The 18280-nt window shown below is 35.2% G+C and overlaps 1 protein-coding gene across 3 annotated transcripts in view; it reads right to left on the reverse strand.

The window, feature by feature from the left end:
• The window catches only part of MRPS9 (mitochondrial ribosomal protein S9), a 34074-nt gene that overhangs the window by 13719 nt on the left and 2075 nt on the right, over positions 1 to 18280 (reverse strand). For all 3 annotated transcript variants that reach the window (XM_014263269.2, XM_088051638.1, XM_088051636.1), the window contains 4 exons: positions 13261 to 13440; positions 4786 to 4848; positions 4666 to 4696; positions 2300 to 2379 (listed from right to left, as the gene is read on the reverse strand). In XM_014263269.2, the coding sequence (XP_014118744.1) occupies positions 2300 to 2379; positions 4666 to 4696; positions 4786 to 4848; positions 13261 to 13440 (354 nt within the window). The remainder of the gene's footprint in view (positions 1 to 2299; positions 2380 to 4665; positions 4697 to 4785; positions 4849 to 13260; positions 13441 to 18280) is intronic.

Below are 18280 nucleotides of genomic sequence, written 5' to 3' on the forward strand. Positions count from 1 at the left end.
TTAGTGGCATATAAGTTTAAGCTAAATAATGTGTGTTTATCCTGTTTATTAGATTTAATATAGCAATTTAAAAGACATCCTTAAATCGGATTGATTACTTACACTAGGCTGTATTAACATACAATTCTTTTCTGGAAAAATTAATTAGCTTTGAGACAATACAGTTTGTTAAATACACTTCAGTTTAACAAGAGGTTAAAACAATGTTGGGAATTTTATGCAAATTTTGGCTTTCATTTGGCCGACTTAAAAAAACCCCTGTTAAATCTCACTTAATGGATTCACATTTATAGAAGCCTATTTAATGAAAATATTCAGAAACAGTTGAAGAACACTCAAGTATCCTATACTAATGAAAAATGCATTTGTCAAGGCCATTTGTTTGAAGGTGGTTGCCACGCTCTTAGAAACAAAATGCGCACTATACTTTCAGAGATTTCCAAGGCAAGCTTGCATAGTCTGCTAGGAAGAGCTAAAAATAAACTTGTGCTCCTTGTAAAATTTGTAATTTCTTCATTATGATGGAATGCAACAAAACATCTTGCCCTTGGGTTGCTCTGTTTCAGCCAAAATAAATGCAAATGGCTTGTCAGATGACAGCTGTTTGATAAGGCTCCTCTACAAGACCTGCATGCTTTACTTTTTTCCGTGAAACTTGGGATGAAAGGCAGAAGGCAGGAAGAGAATTAATGTAGCATAGAGTCTAAAGGCAATGCTACAACCGTGATTAAGTAGAAAAGTTAAAAGGCACAGATTTTCCACAGCCTTGCTGCGTGCAACCCATCCGTGTAACAAGTTGACAGGCCTAGCGCGTCAGCTCCATCATCCTCTCCGACAGCTAAAACGCAGCATTGCATCCCTTTTCAGAGAAAATTTGCGTCTGCACCATGAAGCGTTGTACATTATTTCTTAGCACTGCAGGGGGCTCAAGTCCATATGGAACCTTCACAAATATTACCACAGATCAAACCAGCGGCGTTTCGAGGCAGATTTGACATACCTATTTAAATGAACAGCAGGGGTCCTCGGGCTGCCTCGGGCTGTGCAGGAGAAAACCTCTGTGGAAAGCCTATGCTGCAGCTCCATTACTCAGCAAAGACACTCTCTACATTTATCATTCATTTCATTTCTGCCAGGGCAAGAAGCTCATTTGCCCAAGGTCAACAACAAAAAAAAAGAAAAAAAAAAAAGAAAAAAAAAAAAAGTGGGGGTTTTTATTCTCCCAAATAAATGTACCTGACAAGAAGGGATTTTGTCCTTTGGGTACACAGAACGCAAATAAATATCAGATCATTCTAATACAAACACTATACTCAGTAAAGCTGTGTACTGAATTTTTGACCATAAAGTTTGTTTTTCTGACAACTGACTAATCACAGAACTAACTTCTTAAAACTATCTAATGAGGAAAGAAAATCTGACAACAATACCCAATTAAATATTTCTGCATTATATAATATATATATATTAAATATAAATATTTATATTATATATTTATATTATAATATTTATATATTATATTTATATATATAATATATAATTATAACATTATTAATGCTTCTGTCTTCTATTAGTACATGTAAGAAACATTAATGTCTTCCCATAGACTCCTCTAAAGATGAAGATTATGCTTGTGCTACTGATGGTCACAGATATGAAAGGTCTGTTCATAACCCACGTCAAGACTCAGGGTCTAGTGGTGTTCTATTAGATACAGCTTTTTTCATAAAGGTAAAAGTTGCAGATCCTTTACTCCTGGAACCATATTAATCAGAAAAAGCCTTAAGTTTGCATGAATGGAACCATCTTAGAAAAATCAATTAAGCAGTTTAAATGCAAATTTTCTTCACACTAAATGTCAGCACAAATAACATTTCCTATAGCTTTGCCCTTCACAGAGGAAAAAAAAAAGAACTATTTTTCATTCTACAGTGAACTTTGCTAGAACTAGCCATTTTTGTTGTATGTGCATTCTCCACTACTAATGCTTTGCTACCAACTAGATACAGCCTACAGAAAAGTGCTCAGACTATTCAAAACCAGTCCATAGCCAAAACTGTAAAATGAACCAAAAATTAAAGGAAGAACTATAACGTAATGTGTTCTCTTAAATGTGACATAAAAATGCTCATAATAATGAATAGTGTGACTCAAAAACATACACTGCATGTAGCTTCAGTGGTGATATTATGGCCTACTGTGAAAACATAACTAAACTCAGGAGCTCCTGAGAGGCACCTCTAGAATAACATGCACTTGACTGGGAGCTGACATCATTTATTACAGAAGACATACTTACATGCATTAATGAATAATATGACTGCTTGCCAGTATAAAAGAGGAAGTGAAATGGTCGGCCATCTTCTCCCCACTGGATTTCTAATGGAAGGCAAGATTAGACAAGAAACATACAATCACTAAAAAAAAAAAATCCTTTGTATTTAACTGCACTTATAAACCTCTTCCATAATACTGATTGTCTTCTCAAATATCAGAGAACAAAGACATTTTACAGGTGTTCAATCTGCCTGGAAATCTGATAGTTTAGACAATCTTTTTTAAATCTCCCCCTGTAATTTTTAATAAAACATTTAACATAGCAGTTGTAAATAACATTTTACATAAGGAAATTGTGTACAACTCTAAAAGACTGTACAGGTGGTTTTACAAATAGAAGTATACATTTTAGAATAAAAAAAGAAGTAAAAAGAGACAACTGAAATCTACATTGAAAAGTGAAAGATGAAAGATTAAGAGCTCTGGAAAAAACAGTGCTGAAACAAAGAAGATTTTTATTAGCATAATACATATAAGCTAAATTAAGTATATGTACAATTGTCTTTTGTGACAATTTTTTGAACCATACTCAGAACTTGGGTGATTTTAGAACTCCTTTGTATTATTACATTTGGGATATTTAAATACAAATACCTATGCTATAGTTTACATAATTAGTTCAGCAAGAAAACAAATATTCCATATTAATTCAGCATATCCAGTGTGTTTTATTCATTACAAAATGTTATTTAAAGACAAATGAAATTTCAACTTCAGTGAAAAAAAAAAGGCAAACTTAAATAACATAACAAAGATCTCTTTCAAATAAAGAAAAATTACAAAAATAAAAAACTGAGAGGTTTTTTCAAATTGAACTGTAGAGAAAGTCCCAGACATTTTATCCGGTGAAGTTAATTAAAGCTATCTATAAAGAAAATGCAAAGATAAGACTCAAAAAACCTGTCTGATAAGCACACTATATATCGGATTGGAACATCAAGATACAATACAGCAGAAGTTGAATGTGAAGATGCAGAACTTGGCAGGAAAGAAAGAGTGCAGGGGACTTTTACCCACATATACTACTAGTGGACTGTGTGATTTTCTATGTATGCAGTTATGAAAGCATATTTTGTTGAAAAAAACTGTTCTGGAAATTCTCCAAAGTATAAATTTAAAGTTTTTGTACTTCAAAGTTATCAAAGACGCAATACATAGACAAGACAAAGCTGCCTTATGAGATACTTATTGAAAGTGTTATTTTTAGATGTAAATAGAAAACTACATATTTATACCAATTTGTTCTTACAGTCTTCAGGATATAGCTAGCATTTCAAATAATTCTTTAGTCCTGAAAGCATATAGAATAGTAGCTTAGTTCTTCCATAAAACAGACCTTGGATTTTAAAACTACTTAATCATTAACTCTCTCCTACCCTTTTACTTTCTACTTTTTTACTTGACAATACAGGGAAGTTAAAAAATAAGGCACAATATCATTTGAAAGCTGAAATTCCAAAATTTCAGATAGTTTAGACAGCTTTCCAAAGACATGAAGTCCCCCAAAAAACAAGTATCAATTATTCCAGCAGCAGGAAAAAGGAAGGAAAATTATAAGATTTTAATGATAATCAGAAATGTTTATGTGGGACTTGATGGCTCGGTGAAGGTAGAATTTCACACCCATGCTACTAGTTCATACCAAATACAATCAAAAACAGACAACAGGTTTTGACCTTATATTTTAAATGTTCTGTGTAAAATTATATATAATTACTAGCATATCACTGACATCTGGGACTTTATATGGTGTCTCAGGAGCAAGACCAAAGACAGTATGGATAGACATGCAGAGTTAGGACTTTAACAGTCAAAGAACTGGTTAGGAGGGGTTCCACTCTGCCTAGTATTTAAATAAAATTAAAAATTGTAATTTCTAATCTTCAAGAGCAGCAAAGTTACAAAGAAAAATTTTGGTTTAAAATAGTATTAATGAATATTTTATGGAGTTGATAGGCAGCTCTGACAAAAAGCTACTGATTTTAACAGAAGGTTTTCCCATGACTTCAAGAGATTCCACGCATCATTCTATTTATTGCTTATTTTGAAGCAATGAAAAACATTTATCTTAGTCAGTTAACGCAGTTTCTGAGAAGATCAGTGGTATTCCAGAATAGACTGATAATTTTTATCCTAAAACACAGGATATCAGAAATAGACCTTTACTGCTCATGTCTTCACAGTCATTAGGAACACATGGAAAAGAGCCATCCATAACAACCATAACATCATAACAACAAACATAACAATCCGTAACAACAAGAAGTTCTACATATGCAACAATTCTAATACTTAGAAATAATAAAATAAATATCTAAGAACACTTACTTCTCTGCTCTGGAAAAACTTCAGTAGGAGGCTGTAAAAAAATAAAAAGTATCACCAAAAGGAAAAAGTGACTCAAAATATCATACTGCAGTTATTCAGAAATGTAACGAGAAATCCTACCTTCATCAAGGGTCTGGCTTGTTTGTTGAATAAGCCAGAAGGAAAGAGATAGGCAATAGCTCTCTGAAAACAAGAAGAAAGATCTCGTATGTGACTTTTTTCCCACAAAAGCATAATCAAAACATTTCTTACGTACTTTCTTATGCAAAAAATAGCATAACTTTTGTACAGTAGGCAACTGAATCAGTAAGAAAATATGACACATATGCGATGTGCTGAAAAGAAAAGCAGATAATTTCCTCTGGAATCCTCATAAGGGCAACCTCAATTTGAAGGCTGTACTCTACTGCATCAGAATGAGTGAATTTTCTTCTGCCAAATTTAATTTTTATAGAATGCATCTATCTTAACTTACCAGAACTACTCAAGCACAAAGACCACCTTCATACACAGTGATTTTCCAGTAAAATTTCAAGTGCTGTGACTTCCAGAGGAAATCACAACACTTACCTATTTATCTTCCTGAAAGTATTGGTGCTTGCTAACAGTGCCTATTGACAGAGCAAGCATAGAAATTTTATTTAAGGCAACAAGAAAAAGCCAAATTTTAAATATTTGGAATTCCACTTCACAATTTCCAGACATTGTTTCCCCAAGTCTAAAAAGCCATATTTGTTGTGGCAGTAATAGCTACTTTACATAGCCTAAATAAGCATTTCATTCATCACTGCATTTGGAAATAACTGTGAATCACTAAAATCTTTGCTGAACATGAACTAACTGCCCAGAGAGGAAAGACTCAAGTGACATCTTTTTTTTTCCTTAGGTACCTGAAGGTTTGCTAAACCACTTTAGAAAAATATATGGCATTCATTACACACTCATTGTTTACTGTTTTCACTAAATACAAGGTACATACTTTTTTTTTACTTAATATTTACCATTATTTATGTGATACGTAAAACATGCATTATTTGCCTACAACAAATGAAGTATACTGATATGCCAAACCATTCTGGCTGTAATGTAAGGCAAAGCACCTTACAAAGCTAAGCCCTATGACACACGTCTGTTAAACATCATCTTACTCTCACTCTTCAATGCAACTAAACTATAATTTAATAATGCAAAAACATGCCTTTGTCAAAGCTGTATATTTTCATTTGTTTTTAAAACAAACCAGAAAAAGTTAGCCACCAAAAGCTCCCAGATGTAGGAGTCTGGCAAGTGTAGCCAGCTTCAGACAGTGGGTAGTACAGCTTCAGACAGAAATACTGTGCTTGTACAGTAAAATGAAGCAACCAAATAAACCCTTCTGGCAGTGGTCTCATTTATATTTCCATTAGACATTACAGAAGAAGTAGAATTACAATAAAATCTGAGTTTAAAATCTTCTCTCAAGAAGAATGGTTCTTTGTCAGCTAGGCTACCTTAGGGCTGTTACTCGCCGATAATTTTTTCCATAGACTTGGAGTGGTTTGTCAGTGCTTCAACGGATTTAATATGCATGGAGTGTAAAAAGACCTAACCTATTACTTTCATTAATCCCCTACTGGCATTCTGAACAGAAATTTTCAAAATTCTCAAGCAAACAAAAGGCTTAACTTGATTTTATAAAATGGTAATTTTGTTTCTCTTAGTGACTGCTGTATTCCCATTTGTTAGTCAATGGGCATTTTATGCATATACACAGTAGGTGAACACCTATTTATGAACAAATGGGGATTAATTATGATGACAAGAGAGAAATCTACTGTGAGCCAAATGATGTTAAACCAACATCTTATATAATATATTAAAAGAAATTATTACAGGGTCTTGAGACTGACTGTGTGTGTACTTAAGACAATCTTTATACAAGCATTTCCAGAATCTCATCCAAAACATTTACTGTAACTATGACACCTTAATAAATGCCAAATATTACAATTTAACATCTAAAATAAAAAAGTAGCTGCCATCTGAGCCCTTCTACTTCTTGGAAAGTTTATTTTATTACTAAGTGTACACTCATATCTTTCACACTACTACAACACAAACACATCCTGTATTAAGAAATCCTATCTACTCTCATATCTCTACACAACAACTTACCAAAGAAGAATGGTTCATTTTATAAGCCTACTTTTTTGTTGCTATAAAATGGAAAGAAATAGTCTTCCTGACTTCTCTCTTTTTATGGAAAAGTAATCAAGGATGAACTATCCTGGAATGCAACAGATTCCAATTCAGTGTTATTCAGAAGTTTCTTCTTAATTTTATATAGCTAAGTCCTCAGGCTGTGCTTTACCAACTACATACAAAGTCAGACTGTCTCTTGGGAACTTCATCTACAGAAGCTGATTTTGTCTATGCAAATGTTTCATTTTTGTAGAAAATAAATCTTTTAAAAAACACCCTGTACTAGCAATAAAAAAAGATGGTGGATCAATCTGAGGAATTACATCAGAATTAGTCTCTCAGAACTGCAGCTGAAGCACATAACCATGAAATTATTTTCCTGAAACCTTTTTAAAATGTCTTCAGATATGGAACATAGGTTTCCTTTCAGGAATCTCCAGGTCTCAAACCAAAATTCCATAGAGAATTAACTGCACATGTTGCATTCTCCTGAACTGAAAAAGCAGGTGAATGTCCCTTTTAAAACTTTATAATCAAGGTATAAATGCTAGCAGTAAAGTTCCCAAGAAACCTTTTACATTTAACTGCAGTTTCCCATTGCAGAAGTGGTTTTCACCTCATGGGTCCTGGCCCACCCTTTTTTTTAGTGCTTATTTGGACTTGAACTCCAGATTAAAGAAACTGTTGTGCTGAATATGAAGAACTACTTTCTCAATGTCATCAAGTCAGCTATAGAAGATACATTTCCCTCACTCCAGATTCCACAGGTTCTGGGGCTGCTATTTCACATTCTGTTTGTTAAATCACACTGTTTCCACTGTCTTTGGAAATAAATCACTTTTCTAGAAATGAAACATCCATAATTATTTTCAGCAGACTCACGGTTGAAAATCGTGGTACCTAATAACAAAACACCATTTCCAAAAATAATTACATAAATTACTTGAAAAGGTAGAATGGGTACAGTCTGCTTCTGCTATGCATTACTAAAAAAATTTAGTTGTATCTCCTAAGGATGTGAAAATCTTTTTTTAATTTCACTGCTGACCCACACAGCGAAAAAATACCCAGTAGTCACACCTTTAAAAACAGCAGATCATCATGAACACATTAGTAACAAGATACTTTACATCTGACATTTCTTAAACTGCACAAGCTGGTAAACTTTTCTGTACCAAACTAAAAGAAATCCTGTTATATCATCATTTGTTGAGGGACCAGAAGAGTCAATATACTGCCCACAGGACCAAAATGTCTTCTGCTTGCAGTTTCAAGTTTGAATTCAAGCCAGCTGGAATAATGAAGAATAACCTTCCATCCCTATTAAGAAAAAAAAAAAAAACAACCAAACAAAACCAGAAAAACACTAAAAATCTGGCAATCCTTCAAACATCCAAACCAATTAATTAAACAATCTGTCCAGCACTGCATGTGTATGTTGTGTAAATTCAGTGTACCTGCCACAACCTTCACCTTTCCTCTTCCCTGTGGATGCTGCACATCCTGATATCCGATCCTCCTTCCTTCCTACCACTTCCCTACAATCCAAGTTTTGTTTGCCCACTTTCTCACACGTCAGAGACTGACTCAAGTTCAGCTGGGTCAGTAAGAGTAACTTTTTCTTTTGCTTTTTTCTACCCAATGTCTTGAGAAACTATGAATTCAATACTTTAATTCATATAGAGTTGACTGAGTCATATTGGGATAGGAGAATTCAATAGTTCAGTTCTTCAATAGATCTTGCCCATTTTTATTGAAGCTCAACACAAAACATTCCACTAATTCCCATTGCTCAGAACATGCGCAATGATAGTTATCTAAGTAACATCCAGTGAGGAAATGTATTTTAGGGAAAAAGAAAGAAGTAAAAAAAATTTCAAGAATTCAAACAATCACCACCTCTACCCTGGGGCTCCTCTACAGCAGCACCCTTTTTGGCAGCAGGCTCAAGAATCCAGCTCATTCCTTTTTAAATATACACGAAATTTTAATCATCAAAACACTGAAGTGAGAAGTGACACTTTATGCCATAACATTTTAATGAAACACCTGAGCAAAAGCTGTTTCAGCTTCTACTCCTCAACTTGATCACACGAGAGCCACTTCCCTTCTTTAACTGTGCCTCTTGAATCACATCATTTAGTCACTGTACTTCATCACCTCTCAGACCGAGATGTTTTCTGGAACAGCTGTTTTCCTTCTAACCACACTAGCAGTATTCTTTAACAGTTTTTCACATCCAAAATCCAGAATATCTAGGGTAAATCCAGGAATGAATGAAACAAAAATGGGACACAAAATGTTAACTCCGAAATATTTCCTTTTAATTTAACAAGACAGAAAAGTTTAAGAACAAAACAAACCACCCCCACCCCCCAAAAAAAAGTGACACAACTAAGTTTATATTGCAAAACAAATCCTTCCTCTAACAACTAATTACTAAAATTTATTGAAACCACGCCATCACTGTTCATCTGAATTCCAGCTTGAACAGAAAGAGGTTTAAAGTCCAAAGTGACACACCATTTTAACTCTACTATGTGGAAAAAATAACAAAACAAGTAAAATAATCCACTGTCATGATATGAAAAACCCCACCTTCTTTTAATATTACATTGTTTTCATTTTCAAAATAAAATGAATGCCTTTTCACAAGTTTACAGACAAAAAAAAAACCCAAAAAAAATCTGTTGAAAGAAAGTCTTTATTTCTACCTTCATCTCTTTTTTAAAAATATGGAACAGTATTAGAAAGAGTAATAAAAAAAAAAATACAGCAGTCATCTGCTTAGATTGATACAGAAGTAAAAAATATTGATGCAGATTTTGCTTCCACTGGGGGAAAAAAATTAAAAAGAGCTGAAAAAAGCATTCTAGCTTCAACTATTTAAATAAATCCAAAATCCGTTATTTCTTGTAAGGACAATGCTGGACAATTGCAGACAACAGGCAGTTCAGAAACACATTTTGTTCTGAATAACATTTGTGACATTTTGCATTTGCCAATATTCACTCATTTCTAATACTCTGTCTTGCTAAAATTTGAACATTATTTAGAAATGAGATGTGCCAAGTCACCTTTAAAAGCAACTGAATACAAGCAATTTTTCATGAAAGAAGCCTTAATTTTTTGAAAGAAACCTTATGAGGAATAAAGTTTTTCAACATTGAACATTTTACCTGTTAACTATCTTACTGGTGCTTTTCCAACAGTATAAATTCTAGTAGAGGAAAACATATGTTTAAATTATTCCATCTGCTTGACAATGATCTATTGGGTCATAAGACAGACAACAAGCAAAAATTAACACAGATCTTTAGCTTTTGAGTTTTACTAACTCTTATGAGAAAAGAGTATTGCTTTATGATGAGCTTGTATCTGAGAGAGCATTTAGTGACTGCATAAAAATGAATAATAAAAATACTGGCATATAAATAGGTCAGGAAGCTTAATACACTCTTCTTGAATTAATCTTACTTAGATTTCTGGGCTTTAAAGTGGAATATCACAGAACTGACAGTGGAAAATGACTGTGGGCTGTTTACTACAACTGTAAGTTAAAAGTTAAATCACAAAATAAAAGGATTAGAGACTCAAACGGAGAAAAGCACTAGGTCAGGACTGCAATCTCTATTAATTAGGTATCCCAGCTGGGCAGTGGGTATGCAGCTGTTAACTTGATCAATGACTTACCTAAATGTCATCTCTACTGATTCGCTTATAAATTACCAGCAAGTGAGACTAATGTACAGGTGCTAATTTATTTAAACTGTTCTCTGCAGTTCTACATAGCTTTATAAACTGCATCTGGCACCTAATGTTAGCTGTCAGTTGTACTTAGACATGCCTGTCCTAACGACTCTGTTCATTAGAAATGAGCACAAATTATGAAATATTGTGAAAAATGATACATCAAATGGAATGGGCAAAGCAAATCAATTAGAAAAACTTCATAGCACATATTCACACATAGGAGAATAAAACATTCCAGCTTCAGAGTGAGGTCTATAATACCAATTAAAAAGCAATTGGTAGACTTGTGCAGAGTTATACATCAATTTGCTGGATTTTTTTTCTTCTCCAGAAATACTGTTGTAATGCACAGCTTAACTTTTGATTCCTAAATAAAAGCACCAGTAAGAGGCAACTCTGCTTCCACAACATCTGAGGATTAGCAAGTAAGTCAACTTATTTTCCTGTTCTAAAACTTCACAAGGTTTAGCTTTTATTAAACTCCACCTGAAACTCCAGTGAAGGACAGAATCCTAGGATGTCTACTTTTGAAATACACTGCAAAGACTGATTAACAGCAGAAGACATGGAGGTATATAAGTACTCATCAGAAAGAATTATTGCTGTTCAAAATGCAAAGCTTGGTAATTCTCCTGCCAGTGCTTAAGGAGCTTTTATATTTTTATAACAGAAATTTAATTATGCATAGCAGACACTATTACACACTCTAATTATTTCCCAACACCTGATGGAATATGAAGAAATCAAACCGCAGATACTTGGTATCACCAAACAAAACACTACTCCTTTGGCTCCACTTCTCTATCATTTCAGAAACAGTTTGCAAAGCAGTCCCATACTTGTCACCTGCACTGCATTTGTAAAAACTAATTTCCAGAATGAATCTGCTTTTACTAATGGTGGAACTTAGTTAATGTTGTGCAAATGATTGCAGCGCTGTGGATTTATAAAGAAGAAACCACTACACAGATATGGTCATTTTGCATTTCTTGCAGTCTTGCTTTCTAGAAGCCTTCCCCCTAGACATTGTCAAGGAAGGAAGGAAGCCAGACTACAGATTAATGCATTCTCCTACCATTAACCTTTCAGGCAAACTGAACTATCAGCATCATCACTGTACTGTATTATTAGAAGGTATTCCAGTGGTAGATTGGTGAATACTTAGTTTACAAGAAAGTAACTAAAAAGCATAAAGATCATTAAAGGTAAGAAAAAAAAAACCCTGAAAAATATATGAAAAGGAAATTTTATAGTTTGCAGAGAAATAAAATAGCCAATGTAAAGAACAGACTGGTATTACTGCTGACCTCAAAGAATACTTTTACTGTTGACCTTACCCACTTACACTGAAACTGGCAGGGTCCCTGCACTGGCACTTGTTTGTAGAAGAGCAGAGTGATTCCTAGTCTCTGCATGGAGGTAGACACAGTATCAGTGTATAGCTTTGCACTCACAAAACTTGATTTCCTATGGATTTGTAACCTGAACTCAAGCTGCCTTAATGGATTTTCTGATACCTGATAAAATTCAAGTCTCGTTTCAGCCTTTCTCAACAGGCCACCACTCTGGATGGCTTTACCTTGCTGCCTATTTTTAGAATTTAGTTTTGAAGCCTGTCAAACATGTTTGAAATGAGACTGTAGCACAACCTTCAGATTATTTCTCAGCATAAGCACACTGCCAAGATCTCTCAAATGGACACAGCCATGCAGCCAGAATTCTGCCACAGAGAGAGGCAACAAACAAATCTCCTCACCCTGAGAAAAACTAAACCATGGACACCTCTTGCTTTGCCTTACCACATCACTACCTCTATCCTAAGGGCCCTACTGGCACACTGGGCTGCCCTGGCTACAGCAGTAGTGTTGCTGCTGTGCAAAGACAGCTATGAGACTTCACGCAGCTTCACTGAAGAGTGAATGTCACCAAATGACATTTCTCCTTCCTACTTCTGATGTACGGTAAGACAGATATGACAGAAGTGAAGGCCAGGTGAGACACAAAAAAAAAAAGGAAGAAGAAAAAAAAATTGAAAAATCCAGGCAACAAAACATTTTTCTGAGTGAAAGGGAGCTTATCTTTACATGAGCCTAAATGACAGAGAGAAAAAGGAGGCCACTCATCTGCCAGTCATGAGAGGGAATGACAACAAAACAGTATGTTTGTAGATACTGATATGAGCTTAAATTCACATGTACATTAAAATCCTCAAGCTAAATCAGTGCACTGGTTATAAAATATCCTATAAAATTTAATATATATTAGCAGCAACCACAGTATCACACAAGAAAACCCTAAATATACACAGCAGGTCAAATTGTTGAGTAAACGTTTTGAAATGCTACATAAACCTTTACAGTGCCTCTTATAACCTCAGATCAAGGGGATTATCCATTAGCACTTTTTAAAAGAACCTACTGTGCTTTAACAAGATACAGTACACAGCTCTATACTGGGATACCTGACCTCATATGGTAGCAGAAGTAGAATGTCTATTCACAGTCACAGTTGCAATGTTCACAATGTATAGTAGAATTCTTGCTTATTCTGACAGTTTGATTAAAATTCACAGAGAGCTGAGGGGCTCATGCTGAAGTAAAGTGCTTTCAGTATCTGAAACTCTACAGTAAATTACTTCTCCAACAGAGCAACTGTACTTACATCAATATCCTCTTGAGTAAAAGTTTCTGGATCTTCTCCCATCATGTTGGCTAAATGTCTCTTTCCCAGGTTGAACTCTTCAATCTGTTTTTTAATAAATGCCTCTGTGTACTTTTCAGGTCCTGAGGCCCCTACATTTTTCCTCTGCAGTGCTGTAGTGATACAGAACAACCTTAATGTCTAACAAAAAAAAAAAAAAAAAAAGAAAAAAAAAAAAAAGAAAAAAAAAGAGAGAGAGAATGAGAGATTTATTTTACATTTCTGGCATAGTGAACTCTAAATAAAATGAATACATGAATACTATAGCAAGCTATTCATACTTATAACAAGATTCAACACATCACAGGAATAAGTTAGAAACAGCATTACTATTCATTAAACCATTTTCTTCCAATGGTTTAATGTCCAGGAACAGATAAACGCATTATAAAACCTTCACATTTTCACACATTACAAATAATTTAGAAGACTTTTTTGATGGAGAGAAACATAATATATCCTAAGTCAGGAACATCCAGCAAAAAACAAGGAGCAGCACTGATCAACAGATCCCATCATAAAAGAAAACAAAAATCCATCAGCAAATAAGCAGGTTTTGCCTTTGTCTAAAGGAATCCCACAACAAAGTATGATAAGAATATGCAGGGCAGCTCCCTAGAGGCTTTTCAGAAGCTGACCAAATACTGCTGAAAGCTCTGGAAAGACCAAGGTGTACTTCTTTGTTCATGGTGCCAGAATGGTTCTTAAACTGCTTCACTGTCTCAAGAAGACCAATTAGAAAACTAGCAGGGTAGTCCAGCAGCCAATACTACTGAGCACTATACCAGGTCAGGTCATAACTTGGAGAGCAGTTACCTTCTGATCTTTGCGGCACACAGGTTTGGTCTTACTTCTATCAAAACAATCAGCTGTTAAGATGACTAATTTCACTGATGTTCTCTGCCAGACAAACAGGAGCTTCACTGACAGAGCTGTAATGTCTCAATTCTGGCCTAGTGTCAATATTATGCACTATTTTGGCTCTCCAACATTAGTATTAAAGTTCTCTGCAGCTTAATTATTCTACAGACTGAATGAGAACTGATTATTTGTGTGGTCTTCTGTGGGTGGGGGGAGGGAGGGAATCACAAGAAAGCAATGTGAGACAGAAAAGCAGAGACAGAAAAAGAATCACTTCTGATTCAGAAAAATGCCAAGTTTTGTTCATCACATAGTACCCTGAAAGACTTCACCCCCACCCCTTCAACATGCCACGGCTAGGCTTTGTGAGGAGACAGTGCAGCCTCACAAGGCAGAGAGCACCCAGCTCACAGTTCACCCCTGCCAGCATTCTTTCCTCCACTCCCTTTACTTGTCCTGTGCCAGCTCTGGTACAGGACTCCTCTGCAAGCCAACTCAGCTGCCCACATGTGGCAGAACACTAACTTCTGCTTCATCCCAACAAGCAGGCAATTCTCAGCCAAGCTGGTAAGTCTGAGCAGTTCAGAGATCACTTTGAGAACTGCCAAAGCTGGGACAATAAGGTGGCTGAAACACTCAACTGGGAGGAAGAAAGTAGAGGGGGAGTCCTTTCTTTACATTCATTTCCTTGAGCAAATTATTAGATTGTCCTTGATGCTCTGGAAGCTGTAGCCTCAGACTACCTTTAGCAAAACATTAAAAACCAAACACACGCAGCAATGTGAACTAGTTAGGGCTCTGATTAGAAGGAACAGAACAAAGGTAGTATTCAAAATTATTCAATGTGCTCCAAGTCATGAGAATTGTCTTCTCTAGAACACAATTTAGATGCTGAGCATTTTGATGGATTTCACCCTTATGAGTTCAGCTAATATAAATAGAATAAAACACTTGCTACCTTCCTGTAACTAACACAAATACAACAGTAATCTCAAAACCTAGTTATAACCACAACAATACAAACACATCTCATCAAAACAAGATTACATAAATGTATTTGCAAGGCAAACAGAAAAGCAGATCAAACTTGTACCTTCTGTTAGTAACATCAGTTAACTTACAAGAACTTCTACTCCGACAAGCTTTCGGTGATCTGCATTACATGGTCAAGTCCCACATTAGCAGGAAATTAAACACAACTTTTCTCTGTACTTTCACAGAGCCCAGTTGGTATTTTGGACATCTGGCAGTTCAGGATGGGCTGATCCAACTCACCTAATTTGCTGCACATATGTAAAGCTATTTGTGACCAATTTACCCATCCATGCCTGTGTCAGTGTTCAATATACAAAACACAACAACTCCACTTGAAATTTCAATTTGAAATTAAGACTACAATATGCTGCCTTAAACCTATGTATAGCCCATGCCTGGGCTGCAAGACAGGTCCTGTGAATTCAATCAGATTTGATACAGAAGGTAATCTTTGAATAAGATCACAAGAGTCAAAAAGGACTGATCCTCTACACTTTTACCTGACAAAGATTTACCCCTCAGGGTATGAACCTCAGGAAAGTAACATATGAAAAGATTTTGAAACAGGTCTAAGGTAGAATTTGGTGCTAAAAAGCCTGTTGCTGCTTCATTTTCTTCACAGCTTATATATACTGCATGCAGCTCTAATCCTGGTTTGTCTCTTCCTTTTTATTTTCTTTTTAATATTCATGTTTCCTGTGAGGAAACATTGACATACACAGAATTAAAAGAAAAATAATCAAAATTTTAAATGTACACATTTTCCACAGGCAAGGCTCTGGTGACCTCCTTATAAAGCACTGAGGAAAGCAAAGGTATCTCTACGTATTCCCTATTCTTCTCTTCTAGTCACTCCTCAGGAAAGAATTCAATTCATCTTCTGTCTAACTTGTCTTAATAGTAACTAATTATTTGTAATTCTTGTTAATGAACATATGATTCCTTATTACTTGGCCCAAAATAGCTTTCTCTCTGGTATGCTTTAAACAGACTACTTTAAAAAAGATTGCTTTCATCTTATTCCTGTCAATTTCTATTGTAATTTTCTCATTTTTGTCCTTCTTCCCTCAAGCTATTCATATTCTTCCCTAGTTTCAATTCGTCACTAATCAAAAGTCCCTGGACACACAAACTGTTCATAATTAGAAAACAGCCTCTTATGTAAATTAATATCTATTGTATTGGGTACCTCTTCTGGGATAAGAGCACTATTTCATGGGTGGCACAGGCAGAAACTGCAAAGCACAGCTAAATGCTTCTGGCATTTCAGTCAAACAAGAAAGCATGCTCCTCTACTTTGTAGAGGAAACCACAGAGGTTTGCATTCACTTCTCACACATTTCATAAAGCATTACTGAAGACAGCAGCCTCACCATTTTTTAAATAATAGTAATGCTTATTAACATTATTAACAATGCTCATGAAATAATATGCTCTTCCACAAGAACATGGGAGAACGGAAAGCCTTTACTTCTGGACACAACTCATTGTGATTAACCCTTCCTTCCCAACTCCTTTTGGACCAATCTAGAAATAAAATGGTTTAAAATCTTGATTTTATAGGGAAACCATAAACTTATAGAAAATCAGCTTATGTTAGATTTGCCTTAGAAAAAAAAAACCATAGCATTTCCAGACAACTTCAGTTTCTCTGGCCTATTTTCTTCTAAGAAGAGAAGTAACTAGGATTGTCTGTTTACTCATCCTGTTCGTTTTGCTTCACTGGAGTTACACAGATATAAACCAAACCAACTAACAGAGAAGTCAACCTTCCTGTACTTTTGGAATGGGGGGAAAGGTGGACTGGAGTCAGGAGATTCAGATTCAAGCCCAAGAGTTCTTTTACAACAAGACACAGTTAGAGAGATAGAAGATGACTCCAAGTGACAAGGCACACATATTGTTGCACCATCTTCCATGCTCTAAGCTGGCAGACTTCAACCACTCCCTTTTCAAAAACCACACAGTGCACAAACAAATTTGTACCAAGAAGTTATCTCTGGGATAGGACTTCACTAATACACGTGGAACTGGAGCTGTATGACCACATCACTACGCAGGACTAAAGCTGCCCAGTGTCCAATACTGCAGCTACTGGCACAGCTGTTGCTACTGAACCCAGTAGACATGCAAGACAGACCTCTGTTTACTTGTTGGACAAGAAAAAACATTTTTTACATAGCACATATACAGAATATAAATGCTCAGAGCCATCCCAATTTTTAAAGAATTGCATTTTCCTCAATAAGTGAGTTTTGGATGTCTATAGTGCTGTTTCACAAAAATGTGTTTTAATTAATTTATTTAAAACAACATTGATATAATCTTAGATTTCAGTTTGTCTACAAACTAATTATGTGAACCAGTATAAGATTTATGTCTCAGAAGCATTTTGCAAAACACATCAGAAAGCATCACAAGATGTCAGCAAATACGCATAAGTGATTTTATGTTATTTTTTATACCTGATTTCACAAAGTACTTCATCAATTTAAAAAAAAAAAGTTTCTTCTAAGTCCCTTGGCAGGCAACCATAGAACCGCATCTCACCTGCTCAAAAACCTACTTTCTGTGCATGTTTGACCAAACCTACATATTAAGTTTTGCTGTACACTGGGGAAGTAAAAAAATAGCTCTAAATGTAAGGATGCATGGCAAAAGTCAGATGCTTATAACAGGGAACAGAATTCAGATCTTATTTTTAGGCTGAAGTATTCAGGCACTAAGAAGCTTTTCAATTGTATCTTAGTTAACAACTGCAAAAAAGGCTTCTCTTACATTTCAAGTATGTAGTTCTGAAAGTCTGTCACCAAAGTACTATTATCTCTTTCTGATCTCAGTATATGTAACATCCACAGTGATTTAGATGAAGTACTCAACCCAATCAAATTCAATAGGAACTCTGAACTCTTCTGCTGAGAATAGCTATTCAATCACATTAGAGTGAATGATAGATAGAAACTAAGCTAGATCCTTTTTTCTTTAGAAATAGCACTACATCTCTGCCATTTGCTTATTGGAAGAATAGGGAACTACACCTGTTGCTCAGTCAATGCTATGGGAACTAGAATTACAAAGTTCTTCT

Source organism: Pseudopodoces humilis, chromosome 2 (genome assembly GCF_049639895.1).
Source record: "Pseudopodoces humilis isolate 2021_Gansu_Grassland_sample_001 chromosome 2, ASM4963989v1, whole genome shotgun sequence".
NCBI classification, from domain to species: domain Eukaryota; kingdom Metazoa; phylum Chordata; class Aves; order Passeriformes; family Paridae; genus Pseudopodoces; species Pseudopodoces humilis.